General features: G+C 42.7%; 1 protein-coding gene across 1 annotated transcript in view; it reads left to right on the top strand.

The window, feature by feature from the left end:
- The first annotated feature begins 295 nt into the window (after positions 1–295).
- ATP10A (ATPase phospholipid transporting 10A (putative)) overlaps positions 296–17,290 on the top strand; it is a 108,816-nt gene continuing 91,821 nt past the window's right edge. Inside the window, exon 1 of the mRNA XM_041418202.1 lies at positions 296–992. Coding sequence (XP_041274136.1) covers positions 550–992 — 443 coding nt within the window. The 5' untranslated portion in view covers positions 296–549. The remainder of the gene's footprint in view (positions 993–17,290) is intronic.

Here is a 17,290-nt window from a genome sequence, read left to right as displayed (position 1 = left end):
AGCTGGTAAAAACTCCCACCAGCTGCTGCTGGGGCACCGTGGCTAAAGGCCAGTGCGCAGCGCCGACGCTTCAGTGGGAATTTTCTCTTTCCCCGCTCGAACCTCTTTCCCCGTCCCACACGTAACTCAAAGTCAAAAGCCGCCGCCGAAGTGTCCTGCCGGGTGTGTCCGGCGGGGCGGACGGCGCTCGGGGCAGGCTGTGCGCGGAAGGGCCGCTCCCGTTTCCCGCTCCCCGGCCCTGCCCGCGCCCGGCCGCGGGACGGCGGCCCCGCATCCCCCGCGCCTGGGACGGGGAGAGGCCCGCGGGAGGAGGGCTCGGCTCCCCGCCTGCCCACGTCCCCTCCCCGGCCTGGAGGAGGAGGAGAAAGCGAGAGAGGTCCCGGCAGAGCGGCTAGGAGCGGGTTCGAGAGAGCCCTCCTCCCCCCGCCCGCCCCCGGAGGGGAAGAGGAAAGGAGAGCCGTGGCGGGCGGCGGAGGATGATAACTTAGGGCCGTGCCTGCCCGTGGGAGCTGCCCGCCCTGCCCGGGCGAGGACACCGGGGCGGCAGCGATGTCCCAGGGCACGGCAGGAGGAGAGGGAGCGCCCCAGGTGCTGCCGGAGGGAAAGGAGAGGCAGAGGAAGAGGAGGCGGAGGAAGAAGAAGGAGAGTAAGACACGGCTGGTGCGCTCCAGCCTGCTGTTACCTGAGGCCGAGCCGGAGAAGTCCAAGGGGACGGTCCTGGCCTGCAACCGGCTCAAGACCACCAAGTACACGGCATTGTCCTTCCTGCCCAAGAACCTCTTCGAGCAGTTCCACCGCCTGGCCAACGTCTACTTTGTGTTCATCGCCCTCCTCAACTTCGTGCCAGCCGTCAATGCCTTCCAGCCGGAGCTGGCCTTGGCCCCCGTGCTCTTCATCCTGGCGGTCACCGCCATCAAGGACCTCTGGGAGGATTACAGCCGCTACCGCTCCGACAAGGAGATCAACCACATGGAGTGCCTGGTGTACAGCAGGTGAGGCAGGGCGGGTGAGGGCACGGGACGGCAGCGCCCTGGGGCAGACAGCGCTGGGGTCCCGCCTGCCACCAGCTCTCAGAGGATGCAGGGCACCGAGCAGGTCCATTGTGGAGGGCTTTCGTTTCTACTTTAAGTGCAAAGAAACTTCCAGTTCTCGTGGAGCTAGTGTCTCCCAACTCTTAGCTCAGAACTGCCGGAGTTCAAACAGTCCTGTACCTACAGGTGAAAGTGAATCCGCTCTGACCAGTGGGGTCTGGCAGTAAATCACTTTATGCAAACACTTCCCAGTATGCAGTAAATTACACTCGTGTATAATTTCAGGCATTAATTTCATTATAATTACATGAGAAGTCATGCAGTCTGCTATTAAATCTTCAATGAGTGAAGGAAAGGTAGAGGCTAGAGGCTTCTGAATTTCAGTTAGGTGTGAGATTTCATTACATGAAATTAGTGAACCCAAACTTTGCCTTTCTAAAGAATGAGCCAGCCTTTCCATTGAACACTTACTTTTAAGCGAATGTTTCTTATATATAATTTCAAGTGTCATCATTCCCTGTGACTGCTATTTCCCAGTGCTTGTGATGGAGCATTAGGTCATTTATGTCTCTCAGAATTAGTTTTTCTAATGATCTGGGCAATACATTTAGAGCACTGCCTTACTGTTTGTAAATCAGACTGAAATGATTTTGCATCAACATTTATGTGCTTAGAAGCCAGCTTTACAAAATTTTTTGTTTTGCTTTCCTCCAAGTGCCTGTCATCTCCTAGTAGTCTCAGGCTAAGGTTTCCTGCGGAATGAGAGAAGAATATATTTTCTGAGAAAGCAGATTTAGTTTCATTTCTGATGCTTCTAAGTCTAAAAGAAATGAAACACGTGCCAAGAAACTTACACTCAGATTCCACAGTCTGTCTGGGAGGGTCTTCTGGGCTGACGTAAGCATGAGACAGAGAGCAACTCTCCTATTGCAAGAAAGGCATGAGAAAAAAAATACACTGAAAAAGAACTCGGAAGAGGCTGCATTTTCAACATCAGCAGGCTCAACTTATTTCACAAACAGGTATCATGTAAGAAATCTCACCCAGAGATATTCCTCCACCAGTAGATATGCATGCATGAAAACATAAGTAAAATGGCCCTATTTCTGTAAACTAAACCAAAAACAACACAGTCAAGTCACACACATAGTTACTGCTAACCTGTGCCTGTGCCTAGTGCCTTGCTTGTCTGTAGAACTCTGAACACTTCTGCTGTTGAGGAAGATTGATTGCTGAAGGTCTTCTAAGGAACTATTCATGTAGAAAATAAAAGAGTGATAATAAGGATGGTTAAACAAAATCAGTTTAGAAATAAGCTCTTGTGTCTCCTGGATTGAAAAGCACTAAGTGCCCAGTGCAGAAGATGTTCAAAATATTAACAAATACCAGTACTAGGATATTAATCCTGGAATGTTTTTCCCCCAGCAATTTTCCAATCCCTCCCTGCTGCCAAAAAGTAAATGTATGACTATGAGAAAAGGTGTACCTTTGATGTTAGTATCACTTGAGGTCTTTTGTGAGTCCCAGCTAAGTGCACTACCCTTTGTCATGCTTGTGCTTTTACAGAGTAAGTCAGAATTGTTCCTTTTACTGCAGAGTTCAGATTGCTGCTGAGTGACACTTACACAGATTAATTTGGGAGTGGTTTTCCTTTGCATTGGCATCAAAGGCCCATGTGAGCCAAATCCCTGTGGGGCAGCAAACATGGAAGTGTGAGAGCTCTGTCACCTATTCAGACACAGCTTTCTGGCTGGCTGCAGAGCTGAATGGTGTGTGCTCACGGCCCACAGCAGAAGCGTGGTCTCCAGCAGCAGCTCACCTATTTTCACCTTCCAGCAGTTCCTAGGGAAGGCTTCCCTCTCACAATTAAAAAATACAGTCAAAACATGTGGTTAAAGTAATTTGCTAGCGCATTTTTAATCTGCCCACTTTTTGTTCTTTTGTAGCTTTTTATAAACTTTACCAAGTTACCTTTTTAAACACCCTCCAGCTCCAGTGAGCGAGATGAAACTAGAAACTTGCTACTTCTGCAGATAAGAGCTCAGATTCTTGCTAACTCCTGTGAAGGGGTACCAAGATTGAGAGATTTGTATCAAGGTCATTGAAGTTGCTGGGCGTGAGTTTAGAAAAGCTGTTTTCTTAGAGAGGTGTCATGCCAGGAGAAACACGAGGGATTGATCCTGACTTTTACTTTGTTTCCGTAGTCTCTTTGTTTCTGGAAAAATGTTGAAGCGTGTCACATAAGGAAGTAATAAATGACAGCTTTCTCCTCAGATGGATTTAATGCTGATCCCTTATCAGTTTCACTACCTTTCAAGCAAACCAGACTGTCTCTCCCTCCCCCTACTTGCCGCTTCCTGTGGTAGGGGCAGACTTTGATGCAAATGCTGTCCTCGATAGAAATGCTACTGTAAGTTAATGAACGCTGCTGTAGTCCTGTGTTCCCCTAGGACTGTCAGGGAGCAGTAACTCTTGCTGGTGAGTTGTTCATAGCTTGGAAAGAGGCCTTCTGCAAGATGGGATGTATCTGCGTTCCAGGACTCTGTGCTGTGGTGGGCTCCCTTTCCTGCCAGCCTTCCATACAGCTGCTACAGCCACCTCAAATACAGACTACAGTGTTCAACCACACTGCAGCAAAATAACATTGAATTATAAGTCAGCAAATGGAAACAGGGACTTTTGCTTCAGTAGTAGAGAAAAGTCCTCTGTCTCATGTTCCATGTTGTTTAGTCACCAAGTAAAGATTCAGGTTGGATACTGTGTGTTTTGCCATGTATCCTTTTTATGTATAATCCATACATGGTTTCTGGCTGCTGAAGTACCCGTCCTCTGTTAGATTCAGGCAGCATTTAGTGATGCAAAAGGTTCAGGACAGAAAGAATGCAGGGATAAGCAGAGCCTAGGGCAGCTCATCAGGAGGAGGTTCTACACAACTCCATCAGTGTCCACTGTCTGGTACTCTGGCACAGCCTGCACAGGCAGATCATGTCAAGAACTGTTCTGGGGGAAAATACTGTTCTCTGCTCTGCTGACTGCTTGACAGCTGGCCTTCTTCCTCCTGCCTGCCCAGTGGACTCAGATGACCCATTCTCATACAGCCACTGCAGAATCAATGACTCTGTGGCTCAGAGTTGGCAACACTTATGAGACAACAAAACAGTGAAGGATGATGCAATCTAAAGTAAGAAGTTGAAGAGCAATGCAGCTTGTTTTGACAGAAACAAGACAGTTTTCATTTAGGAATCCTGGATGTTGTGGAGAGTGGAAAATACCTGAGAAGATTATTGCTTTCTAGAGTAGGATGGAAAAGGAAAAGACCTGATTCTTTGAATAAATTGAAAGAAGCTATTGAGTTTGAATTGGTAGCTTATGTAGAGGAGAGGAAACACACAGGAGAATTGCAGACTTGTGTTGCTCTGTGATGGACTTTGCAGGTCTGTCTATAAGAGCAGGCAGGATTTTGAGGAAGATTTCTTAGCCAAGAGGAGCTAATAGGGCCTCTCTCCAGAGGCCTTTGGGCACCTCTCATTTGGCGATACAGAGGAAATGAGGCACTTACTTTAGGAGGATGGCTTCACAGGTCACCTAGAATTTCAATTCTGTACAGGTGCTTAAGCTAGCAATGCTGGATGACAGCCAAAACTCTTAGTAGATTTAAATGGAGATTTCTTAGAGCCTAGCCTGCAGAAAATTGTTTTTGCAAACCTGTGATTACCTTAGTCTCCTCTTTTTGTTCCTCTTCCTCATTTCTATCACCCATTGATTGAGGTTGAAGACTGGAGATTACAAATTTGCAATCCTAACAGTGAAATCTGTGTTACTATCTTGGACTTGGGAGGATGGAAGTGTGATGTTTTTCTTTGCAGTTTCTGTCCTCCAGTGCTCACCGGCTCTCACTGGAGTTGTGGATGGCACATGTAAATGTCGGCTGTTAAATATTTGATAGAACTAAATTTGTCACTGGGGCAGAAGCTTTGATTTCAGTGTGCTGTTACAAAATATGGTATATGTTTACCTGACATGGAAATAGAAAATGAATAGTGATAACTACAATCACGACAAATAATGGCACTTGTCCATCATGGAATTACTTTTTATGGCTGTCTCAGGGCTGTGCTGGTGAAATAATCTCTGCTAACATTTTCCTAGGAGCCATATGTTCAAAACCAAAGGGCTTTGCTTTTTAAATCTATTCTTTAACTCTTGCTGTGTCCATCGAAGAGTACTGCTAAAGAGTGCAATACCTCTACACACTGATCAGAGAGTGATAACTGCTTCTTGTGTCAACCTGTGACTTAGAAAAGCCATGAAAAATTGCAATTTATGACCAGATACTTGTCACCCCTGAGGTGTGAAAAATGTTTAATGGGGCATTCAGACAGCTATCAAAGCAGGCTGTTTTACATTAAGTGTTAATTTCTTTCTGCAAAACTGAAGGGGCTGAGAGAAGAGAGTTTGATGTGGGGAATATTTCCTATAATTTCAAAAATACAGTCCCTTCTTCCCTTTGCCAACCCACCTGTGAAAGCAATTCCAGCCTTGGAGGAAAAAGATACAGTGGTATTACCAGATACTCATGAAGGCACAGTAGATCCCACTCATGGCCTCAAAAATAGCCAGATGATAACTTGCTTGCAACCACTTCACCTCTTAGGTGCCTTATTTTGTTGGCAACACCAGTCAAATTAGGTTGCATCTGCCACTACTACCATAGTCAAGACCAGCTTCTTGTCCCAAAACGTGCTGGCAGATAAGACATTTCTCAGTAGAAGAAACAAGCTTGTCCCCCTTCCAAAACGCAAATGTCACTAGATGTGATTCAAAAGGAAACTACCTGGGATTACTCAGTTTCCTTTTGTGAGTGAATTCAGTGCACAAAGAGCTGAAAGCAGGAAGTAGTGACCTGAATCTGTTGAAGTCGGTGTTCCTTCCTTGAGTTTCAGAAAGATGCATCTCTGTTCATCTTACTGTATCTTTGTGCTTCACTTCAGTTTGAGCCAGGATGGCAGTGAATGAACTCAGTGAGTGATGTAGTAGAGGCTCCTCTGTTAGACTGGTAGGGAGCAGTTTTATTCTGCAGTAGAGTTTGTCCAAGTAGCAAGGGATGTCTGTGCTAATCTTCTGAGATGTAGCCAGCTGGAATGCACAGGAGAGCCCATCTCTCTGTCCAACTGTATGCATGCAGTTTATTTGCTGTTCAGTGTAGGGTAAATTTTCTAAGTGCCTGAGCTTCTTTTTTAGAAAAGAAAAATGCTTGACTCTTGTTGCTAAGCTCTTTCATTTGTATTGGATGTCATGAGAGCCGTTGTAGGCTGTTTCACATGCCTCTGGCTGACTGCCAAAGAAGATGCTGTTAATCTCCACTGAAAGACCTGGTGATGTCCCCAAATAAATTTTTGTTGTTACACACTGCCCCTCCAGAGAGACACCATAATCTCTTCTGCTAAGCAGACCACAGCCCAGAATAATAGGTGACCACCTTGTGTGCAGATCTTCTTGCTGTTGTGTGTCTTTATTAACTTGAGACCGTGATTATTGTTAGAGGTGGCCAGAAGAATAACAGCTCTATTTGATTCTGTCAGAGTGCTTTTCCAAAGAAAATACACAAGAGAAAAAAATTGCATGTACTGTTAAACTCTGCCTGGTATTGTGATTCCACCTTCCATGTGTCACGTCGTCAGCAGAACTGAAAACCAGAATTGAAACCCTTGACAGCCATGCAAAAATCAATATTTATGGAACTGCTTACTAGCTAGCATGGCATAATTTAGCCAGGACATTCCTCTCACAAGCAGATCAGAAGTACTAATTAGAGAAAGAAAGGTCCCCGTCACTGGGCAGGACTTTTACAGGTACCTGCTCCAGGCTTACACAACCCTCATGGATAGGCAGGTTGCTTACCTTGACACAGCACCAGGAGAAGTCCAAGTGCCTCATCTTCCTGCTATGTGATCCAGCATGCTTCCAATTTGTGGGGTAGTTATCTATGCAAGAGCAGCCTCAGGGGTACTTCTCCTGTTTCCCTGCAGCACCAGGCCTTTTAGGAATGTGGTGCTTTTGTGTATGGACACAGTAAGGTCAATACAACTGGGAAGCCAAAAGCATAGCTTCAGAATTACATCCAGTTTGCAGGATTTATGCTGTACAGGCTTGGTTTTAGCAATTGCATATATTGAAAGCAATTAAGTAAGTGAAAAGCAGAACAATTTCTTTCACTTCACATAATTGTGGAGGTGAACCAGTTTCCATGGCTTACCTTCAGACTTAGTGTTCTTACTTTGGGAGTTGTCACTAATGTGGCTGTGCTAGCATCCAGTCATGTTTGTACCCAGAAGACATCCACAGCAGGAACTTGAGGCACTGCCTCACTTTGTCTCACCAGAATGTGGAAACAAGACATTCTCCATGCAGTGGACCAGGGAGAGTGCATTTCAGTGGATGGCATAAAGTGAGGAGCCTGCTAAAAACCAGGCAGTTGCCTCTATAGGTAAATTTGGTAGTTATGGGCAGCAGCTTCCTCTGTTGCACATCAAGCACAAAAGTTGACTCACTGCCAAAATTCAGCCACAATGCATACTTGTGAAAGATGCTAGCTTATAGCTTCTCCTAAGGTGCTAGTGGTGGTGTGCAGGGGAGAAGAAGTGCAAAGGAAGAGCCTGAATAGCCCTAACATTGAGATCAGCTGAGAAAATGTACATTTCCAAATGTATCCTTGATTCAGAAAAAATTAGATAAAGCAAACCTCAGATTTAGTTGGGGATGACCTGCATGTTTCTGAGCATATTGGTTTAATCTTTTGTCTGTACAGGAAGTGGGAGTGAGGGGGCTTCAAAGTAAGAGCTTACAGTGCCTGTCAGATGTGAGCTGAGAGGAACATCTTTCTCTTTTTTAGTCTTTCAAGGACACAGATACACAACCTGTCCATAATAGGCTAGCCACCCAGCTGATAGGGTGTTCTGTCCTGTGGGCTGCTGGGGATGATCTAACCCTTTGGAGCTGTCAAACTACCATCTAGTTCTTTGCTCCAACAGGAGCAATATTTTAACTCTGTTTTGGTACAGTTGCAGGTGAGCATCTGTGCCATGGTTAGCCCACATTCTTCAGGCCACACTGGTTAAAGGACAGTCCTGATCTGGCAAGGCGTGCGTTTTCAGGGGTGGGAAACATCTTCCATCTCCAGTGCTATTTTGTTACAATTTTATTCTTGTCTGACCACAATTTCTCAAGAGTGACAAGCAGGCCACTCTTCTTCTGTCTTCAGTGGCCAACATTTGCATCATGCCCAGTCATTTTATAAACCCACACTCTGCTGAAGATTTATTTTAACAGGCATGGAGGTCACTTTTTTTTTTTTTACATTCTGGTTGTCTGGAAGTACTGACCTACTTCAAGGAAGAGTTTAACTCCTTGAGTGATAACTGACTTCAGTTCTGACATGTTTGTGCTGCCACCTCAACACTGAGTATGTGAACACTATTGCGGAATATTTTGTATTTCTGTATTTCCACGGAGGTTTTACTTTTGACTTTTTCAATAGTCCAAGAGAAAGTCCATTATGAAGTGACAGCTTTTGTAAGCAGAGGTCTTTTATCTTTGTGTATTACCTTATGCTTCCTGGGCTTTTTCTGGGTCTCACAGCCATGTACCTATATCCTCAGATCCTGTCTTTTCACCTTCCCACCTTCCAGCAGCAACCTGAATATGCCTGTTTTGGCCATGTTAGCTGATTTTGTGTGTTCACTAGCAAGTCACTGGGAAGCTTGTTGTGAAATCTCCCAAAATATTGATGCCAACACCGGAAGGTCAGAACAGCAGTCACCTTAATACATCTGTGAGTATGTTCTCAATATCTAGACATGGAATAAGATGCCTCAGAAAATATTCTAGTAAACAAATTTTTAAATTTTAGCAGGCAGATTAGCAGCCAAATCCTTAGAGATGCAGAAAGTTCATTAACTATGTTAGAAAGATGTAACCTGTTTTGGGCAAATGTAGATTAAAAGAAATCAATTATGATTCCACAGTTGTAGTGCATTATTTTTGCATTGGCCTACACTTATATTTGGAGGTTAGGATGGTTCTTGTATTTTTTTTCCCTCCCTTTTTAGGATTCCCATATTCTCATTGTCAGCTTCCCCTTGCTATACTTCGCTCTGCTGTATAACTGCAGAGCTGTGAAGCTAAAGCTTGATCTTACACCATTTACCAGAATAAAGACATACATTGGTTTTATCTGCATGTTTGAGAGCATGTAGATCTTTCTTCCTTCACAGTCCTAGGTTCCAGTTTTATCAGAGAAGCATGGACTGGCGTACCTGTTTCTCAAGAGAGCCACTGATTTGCATCTTGACTCTTCTGCAAATGCCAGTAGTTGCTTCCCCTGTAAACAGTAGTGAGCCAATGAGTGTACCTTACTTTCAAGAAGCCCTCTTAAATGCTACTTAGGTTCTCTCTTACCTGACAAGGGAATCTTGATATTTTGGGGATCTTACTTGTTCTTTAACTTCTAAAATGCCGAGCACAGTTATGTGTTTGACATAATTATGATACAAGATGCTACAAGAATGAAAGTGGGGCTTCATTGTCAGGTGTCTCATAAATATCAGATAATGGACTGAACAATCCATTATGTATCTTCTGTTTGAGGAATACCACAGTGGACTGATACCTGCCAGCTCATTCCACAAAAATGTGTGTGAGACCAGTAAGAGCCATCTGTAAAGAATATTGCAGTGTAGGATGCCCAGACTGACATTGTATCTCTGCATGTAGAGCTAACGAAGCTAGCACTGAACTGCAGTCTAGGTTGGAAACCCAACAACCAGTGGATTTTTTTTTATATTTGCAAAGTGTTTGGTTGTTAATGTGGTTTTTATTTTGTTGGTTTTGTGTGTGTGTGTGTGTGTTTGTTTTTTCTTCCAGTTAATAAAAAGTAGAAATTATCATTTAATACCCCAATTTCAAAACTGTTGAAGAATCAGCCTGATCTTTACCAATTCCACTAAAGATAAAACTAATGAGAAAACTTATGTCCAAAATACTTATTTCCTTTTAAACTGAAGAAGTAAAGTACTGAAGAAGAATCTAGAATGATTAATAGTGTCTTTGAAGCACATACAGTCTTTAACTTTTAAAGCATTTGCTCTGCATTTAAGTGTAAGATTTCTCTAAAATTCCCTATGGTTGTTCTAAATTCAATCCTCCTTGGAATGCAGGGAGCAGAAAAGGGGGAGAGTTCCTGAGTTTATTTTCAATGGCATTTGGTTTGGCTCAGAGGATTTTTATAATGCTAATTTGGTCCTTCCATATTAATTCATGTTCTTCCTCTACTACTCCTAAATTGGAAACTTTCCATTTTACATCTGGCAGTCTTGTCCTCAGTTGTTTAACCTTTATGCTTTATCACTAGAAATAGCTGTTTTGTGCATGGAATTCAGCCTCTTAGTCATAATAACATTCCCTTCAGCTATCCTATCTGGCAACTTCTAGAAAGGTTTTCAAGTTTGGGTGCTTTTTTTTTGTTTTGGTTTGGTTTTTTAACCATTATTTGCATTCTCAGAAAGCATGCCTGAGTTGATGATGCTGCACCCTAGCAAAAAGTTTCAAGCAAGAAAACTACAAAGGATACTCTTTACTACTGGTAGGAAGTATAGAAAGACAAATGTAGACACAGAAGTGGTCAAGACCTGGGATCCATCATCCCTGGTACGTGAGCAGTATTCAAATTAGATGCAAACCTGATTGATGAGCACTTGGGAGCACAGTTTTTATTTTTTCTGTTACTGAGCATACATCCCATATGCCCAAGACATCTCTGGGATGTGTCCTCACTGATGTCTAACTCCTTTCTGACCTGTACTTGTAACTCATGAGCTCCAGTTAGATTCCACAGCAGTTCATTCCACTGAGAGCATAAGACAATATGAAAACACAGTCTGTGAAGAAGAGGTTCCCAGGCAGTGTCTTCTGTTACTTTTATTACTGTGCTGTAATTACTTTACACCTGTACATAGTTAATGGGACCTGTAAAGTGGTATGCAATATACACCAGGTAATTAGAAAGCTTAATCTTTGCATCTCTTTGCCCAGGTGTAACTCAAATAAGAGGCAAAACCCAGAAGAAGAAGTTTGTAAGTTCTTTTAAGTGTGACTTCTTACACAGCTGGTTACATGAGTGCCAGTTCTTAAAACTGTCAGCTGTGAAAGGTGTGTTTAAGCAGCACACAGTGAGCACGAATCACGGCTGTCTCAGCTGGTGTATCTCACCCTGAGAGCCCCATGCCGAGGTGCTTGCTGCTCTGGAAGCAATTTGGGTCATTACTGCTGTCCTGTCTCTTAGCAGGGTTTGTCAGCTCAAACACAGCCAAGTTCACATGACTAACATTTTCTCTGTGTGGGTGGGGCACAGCTGGTGGGGACAACCCTGAACCCTCCTCTAATTTATTGTCCTTAGACTGATAAAACCCAGTAAGAAAAAAATGTTCAGTAAATGCATATGCACATTACATGACTCTGCTTAATTTGGGGGAGGGTTATTTCAGTTTATCTGTGACCAAATGGATAGTAAACCATGTATCTGGCAGTTAATGCAGCACTGTTTCCTTAATAACTTTGGATCAGAAAGTAAATTTTATGAAATAAAATCCTGTCAAACACTCCTTTTCTTTTTAAGACATGCACAGATAATGAGTGTGATTTGCTACATCAGCACATACCAAATTACCAGGAGACTGATGATTAAGGGTTGAAAAGCAAATTAAACAAGCTGGCTGTAAGTTTAAGGTATTCAAGTGAAGCATATGTAAGCAAGTGCAACTGCAAGTTGTTATCCTTATATCATATTTCTGCCATCTTAATTCATTTTTACTGAGAACTTAAGTGGAAAAGCTGCTGTTAAATTCTTAGGAATGCAGCACAACATTCTTAGGAGTTTTATGAAGCTTCAAAAAAGTCGCCTGATCGTGTCACAGCAGCGTAGGCAGCGCATGTTCCAGAGTAATGTTTACCCTGCAAGAAGTCTTCAGGAGAACTCTATTTGAGCCATGACTTTTCACCTGGCTTTCAGAAACAAGACACTTTTTGCAAGTCAGACCTTCCTTATGATTTACAGGGCCACCTCCCATGGCCTTAAACATCACTGGCTTTCATACTTGACGTCTGTGTGAATCTGTCTCTGTTGTAGGGACAGTCCCTGGTGATTTGTGTGGGGAACTCAGAGGCACATTCATTCCACCTTGCAGGTCTGGATGGGCACTGCAGCAGGCTGCCGTGTTGGTGTGGGCACAACCCTGCACAGAATGCCTCTGATGAGCATCTCTGAGCTGCTCAGTAAATACTGACAGCCAGCGTGAGGCACGGAACGCCTTGGCACAGTCACACTGCTTGGAGAGAAGAGCTTGCTGTTCAGAAGTCTCCAACTGGAGTTTCAGGATTATTTTGCACCTCAGAAGACTCTCTGAGTCTGGTTTACAAACACCAATCAAGTAGAAATATTGAGGTTACAATGTTTACAGCTGTATATAGCACCATGAAATCAACAGCCCTTGGACTGAGAAAGTATTGAAAATATGATTGGGAGTTTAATAAGTCTTTAAATGAATATAAGTGTAGTGATAGTTTTTTCTCTGTAAGGAAGGAGAGGGTGTTTTTCAAACATCAGTCAGGTGCATTACAACAGGGTAGGTACAAGAGAAAATGGTCAGGGTGACAGTTTTGCTGTCTTGTTAAGAGAAAGTGTGGCTTCACACATAGCAAGTTAGCAGTTTGTATGCTGGGACAGCTGTCTTTTTTTCATAACTGTGCTGTATCAAGAAATCTCTGAGTAATAAACAGCAAACAGCCACTTTTGGGGAGCTATGATAAAATAGCAGAGGTAGGTCTTTTTCCACAGGCCTTCAGTGTCCAGAAACTGATGGCTGGAATAACCAGTGTTTTCATGGTATTGAAAATAGGCAACACACAACAGCCAAGAAATTGGAAATCCAGTATTTTTGTCATATCCCAGGATTATTCTTTGGCCAGCTCAAGCATTTGATCCTGATTTTACATTTCCAAGAGAGGCACTTTACTTCTGAAGTTGTGTTTTGAACTCTTTTGGCACAGAGAGGGCTGATAGTTAACAAAGAGATCAGTCTGAAAGGGTGGTACGGGCAGTCCTTAATTCAACCTGCTTGGAGAAGGAAGAACAGAGCCAAACTTCATGCATCAGTAGCACTGACTCTGTCTCCTGTTTCAAGTTATTAAAATAACACTTCAGTGTTTTTTTTAAAAGGCATTTTCCTAAATGCTCTCTAATACCCATAACAATTTTAGATGCTGGGAAGTAAATATTTTTTTTGCTACTGGTAGGTTTGTTTTCTTTTCTTTTGTTTTTCCACCACTTGGCAAGCACTGGTATTTGGGGGGTTTTGTATTTTGTTTTGGTTGTTCTTCTCCAATATTTTGGGTGAACTAGAAATTAGCTTTGCTACCAACACCTTGCAGGTACACACGCACAAAATACTTTAACTTGCCAAAACAAGTTATTTTTTGCATCAGAATTCTTGAGTTTATTTTCTGCTTGCATGTTTTCACAAACAGAATGCTTATTCCCAGCTGCTGTGGGAAGAACAAGACATTGTATCTGCAAGATTGAAAAACCAGTGGCTTTTTAGTTAGTACTGTAGACATCAGCTATGGAAGTTGAAGAAAAATAATGCAAAATTTGATTATTATAAGGCCCCTTAAGACCGATGTTAAGATAAACTAAAAGCTAAGGAAAAGACAAATGTGGTTCCAGCCTCTAATATCAGTAAAATTAATTCTTAATGCTTTATATCTGGGTCTTGAAATGAGCCCTGGGAGTAAACTAGGGCTCTGGGGTTTTGATTTACATCCAACCCTTGATTTCTTTTTTGACAGACACTTTTCTATATCATGACAAATTAATTTCACCTCACAAGCACATGAACTCTCCTTGCAGCCAGGTGGGAACATCACCTGTATGAAAAATCAGCAGTCCCAAGGCAAGCTATATTCTCCCCCCAAGTCAGAGCTTCAAGGGCATCAGTGAATGAAGATGTGCTTACTGTTTCCTTCCTGTTCACCCAGAACACGTTTAAGTAACCCATTTGTGCAAGAAATGTGTTCCCTCCTACCCCTTTTTTTCCTTTTCTTGTTTGGTCTAGTGTCTTACTGAATTGCTGAAAGGATTTGGCAGTCATTTTTGGAAAGAGGACAATGTTGAATCTTAAAGACACTTACAGGGAGTCACCAAGTCTCCACTCGGGTCTTCAAAGGGCATGACCATCCCTGTGTGTCAAAGTCATAGTCCTCAAAATGGGAAAACTGTGATTTATTTCATAGAGTTTTTGCAGTTTGAGCCAGGACTTTTAAAAGAGGTCTTTGTTGTGATTTGATTCCCCTTAAAGCTGAATGAGAGTTCAGAGTTTTGATTTTCTCATTTCAGCAATATTCAGCATAAGATCTGCTATCTTATGTGAAAATGTCTGATTTTTTTTTTTTTCTTGGATTTTTGGGTTGTGATCTGATTTCACAACCTTTTCAAATGGAGTAGCAAATAGGTTATGGGAAAATTACAGTTTCAGTTATAAAGAAATCTGTGTCTGCCATCTGTAAGGGCCAGGTGAGTCCCAACACTGCTGTGGTAAATGGATTATCATTATTGTACTTCTCCCACAATCCTCAGGGAAACTCTGAAATTAAAAAAAAAAAGTTAAAAGAGCATTGTCAGGCACCCCAGACAAAAAGGTAGGCATTTAGTTAAGACAAAGCAAAACATTTGGAGGTGCCATGTGCAGAAATAACCACTTCAGAAATGCCTCTTTACTGAAGAAATGTTACTGCACAATAACAGTTGCCAGCTGGTAGAGATGGAACGCTTTGGAAGTAGAGGTGCAATTCAGAATAAAAACGTATGTACAGTAACAAATTACAGGCAGAAAGAGAGAATATTTCAAGTTCTCCATCATGTTCCTTAGCTACAAATAATCCTGTGAAATATTTGTTCCAAAGGTCAAATAAAAAAAGACTTCAAAGCAAAAAGGGTAATACTGAAACTGTCTCTAGAATGTTTATTCTGAAAATATTTCAGGAGTTGAGAAACTTTTCTCATGCAATAGTCTCACAGGTTTTAACTCTAGGTAATGAGGAGTTCTGCAGACACCCAGGCATGAGGACCACTTATGCCATCAGACTGAAAATAAGGGGGAGTGGTTTTCAAAAACTTGTTTGAAGAAAGCCCTGATAAGTGACAGAAACACTAAGCTAAATTCAGTGTTCACTTACCTTCCCCTGGGTTGGACTATGCAACAGTTTTAAACTCCAAGATTAGATTGGACATTAAGAAGAGATTCTTTAAGGGTTGTGAGTCAGTGGAACAGGTTGCCCAGAGAAGCTGTGGGTGCCCAATCCCTGGAAGTGTTCAAGGCCAGGTTGGATGGGGCTTTAAGCAACCTGGTTCAGTTGAAGGCATACCTCCCCACAGCTGAGAGGTTGGACTAGATCATCTTTGAAGATCCCTTCCAGTCTAAACCAGCCTCTAATTATGTGCAGCAAAATAAATTACTTGAACGTAAATATCTGCTCAGAGGGAAAGCTGGGATTCTCAGAAAGGGTGAGATTAAGGCATAAATTAGCCTCTGTATCCACCAGCCAACCTGTGTTTATACCATTGAAGTTGTTTGGTGTTCTCTGAAGTCACCTAGATCAACATGAGATTTCTCTTGCAAGTCTTAAGCTATTTGGATATTAGACATCCTGTCCCACTAAACTTGTAGTCCTTCACACTGTCCTGAGCAAAAAGATGGGCATTTCCAGAGATCTGTTGGTCCTATCCATCTTCTGCTAAGAATCACCCACCAAAGGTGTCCTCCCCTGTCTTGCCATCTGCTGTGGAGACATCTAAGCACGTAGGACAGATGAGCTCCCTCACATCTGGACAGCTTGAATAAGGTGGATTGAAAACCTTATGTCATCGGGGGGGCAGATGTGGATGTGCATAAAGGTGGTCTTAACAGGACAGTATTTTATCTTTATACTGATGATTAAAATATTGAATCATACTAACAGACCCATGCCCTGTTTGTTGTAAATATCAAACTTTGTTAACAGTTTTAACCTAAATATTAGCAATTTTTAGGCCTAATTAGTGCTGTTCTATTGCTTTATACAAGCTGGGATGTACAGGTCTTCTCAAGTAGCTGCAAGTATCACTAAGATGTTTTTTAGTACTTAATCCTGTCCTCCGTTATAGGCCAAATTTTGTCAAAACTCCTGTATTTTGTTAGTGTACCTCCTGTTTTTCTAGCAGTTGTCATACTGCATTTTTCACTGGAGAGACCTTACTTTTCCTATCAAGTGTGATTGACGCTAGCGAACCGATCAGCAAGTCCAGACCCAGCCTGCATCAGCATGGTGCCAAGGGAGCCCTCCAATGTCAGCCTCGTGTTTCTAGTGGATGGAGCCTTTCTTCCTGTGTACTCTGCCACCATTCTCACTGAAGAAACACAGGCTTTCAAAAGCTGTGAGCATATCTGAGTCCTAATATGCCTATAGAAGAGCTTTGGACTATAGCAGTGCAGGTATAGAAGTACTCAAATGCTGGGACTCAGCAGTGTTAGTCTGTTCCTTTTCCCAGCTCTGACAGTCGGCCTGTGTGCTCTTGGACATCTCCTGAAATGCACCCAGCAGTAATTTTCCACCTGCATCTACACAAATCCCAGGAGGTGCGGGAGGCATTACACACAGGTTCCGTGAAAGATAAAAACAAGCTTGTTATCAGTAGGCTTGAAGTGCTGGGTCTGTACTTCACGAGAAAAATGCTTATGCATAAAAAACAAGAGAAATCACAAAAACCTCTGCTATCACTTATGCCAAGTAAGAGAGTAAATTTCCTGCTGTCTTGCATTTGGGACTGCAGCTGCTTCCAGTTTGCTTTGAACACTGCAAAGACTATGAGACAGTCGCCTTATTTGATCCTATCCAGTTCAGCTATTTTGATTCATCTCAGCTAAGTTGCTGCCCCAGCACCCTTTTGTACAATTTTGGAACATTGCAAATATAACAAGTGGATAGAATCTAATTTAGTGCATTCTACTGGGAAAAAAAAAACCCTGTACTCAATAATCTCTGTTATCACACCTACGGCTGTCATGCCGTTGTTTATTTCCAGATAGGGCAGTGTTGAACAAAAGAGGTTTTTGGTGTTTCTTCAGGGTGAGAAGCTGTAAGTTTATTCTACAAATACAACACCTAAACTG

The sequence above is a fragment of the Onychostruthus taczanowskii genome, unplaced genomic scaffold (assembly GCF_017590055.1).
Source record: "Onychostruthus taczanowskii isolate IOZ18803 unplaced genomic scaffold, ASM1759005v1 scaffold58, whole genome shotgun sequence".
NCBI lineage: Eukaryota > Metazoa > Chordata > Aves > Passeriformes > Passeridae > Onychostruthus > Onychostruthus taczanowskii.
This window is presented reverse-complemented; position numbering and strand designations above follow the sequence as displayed.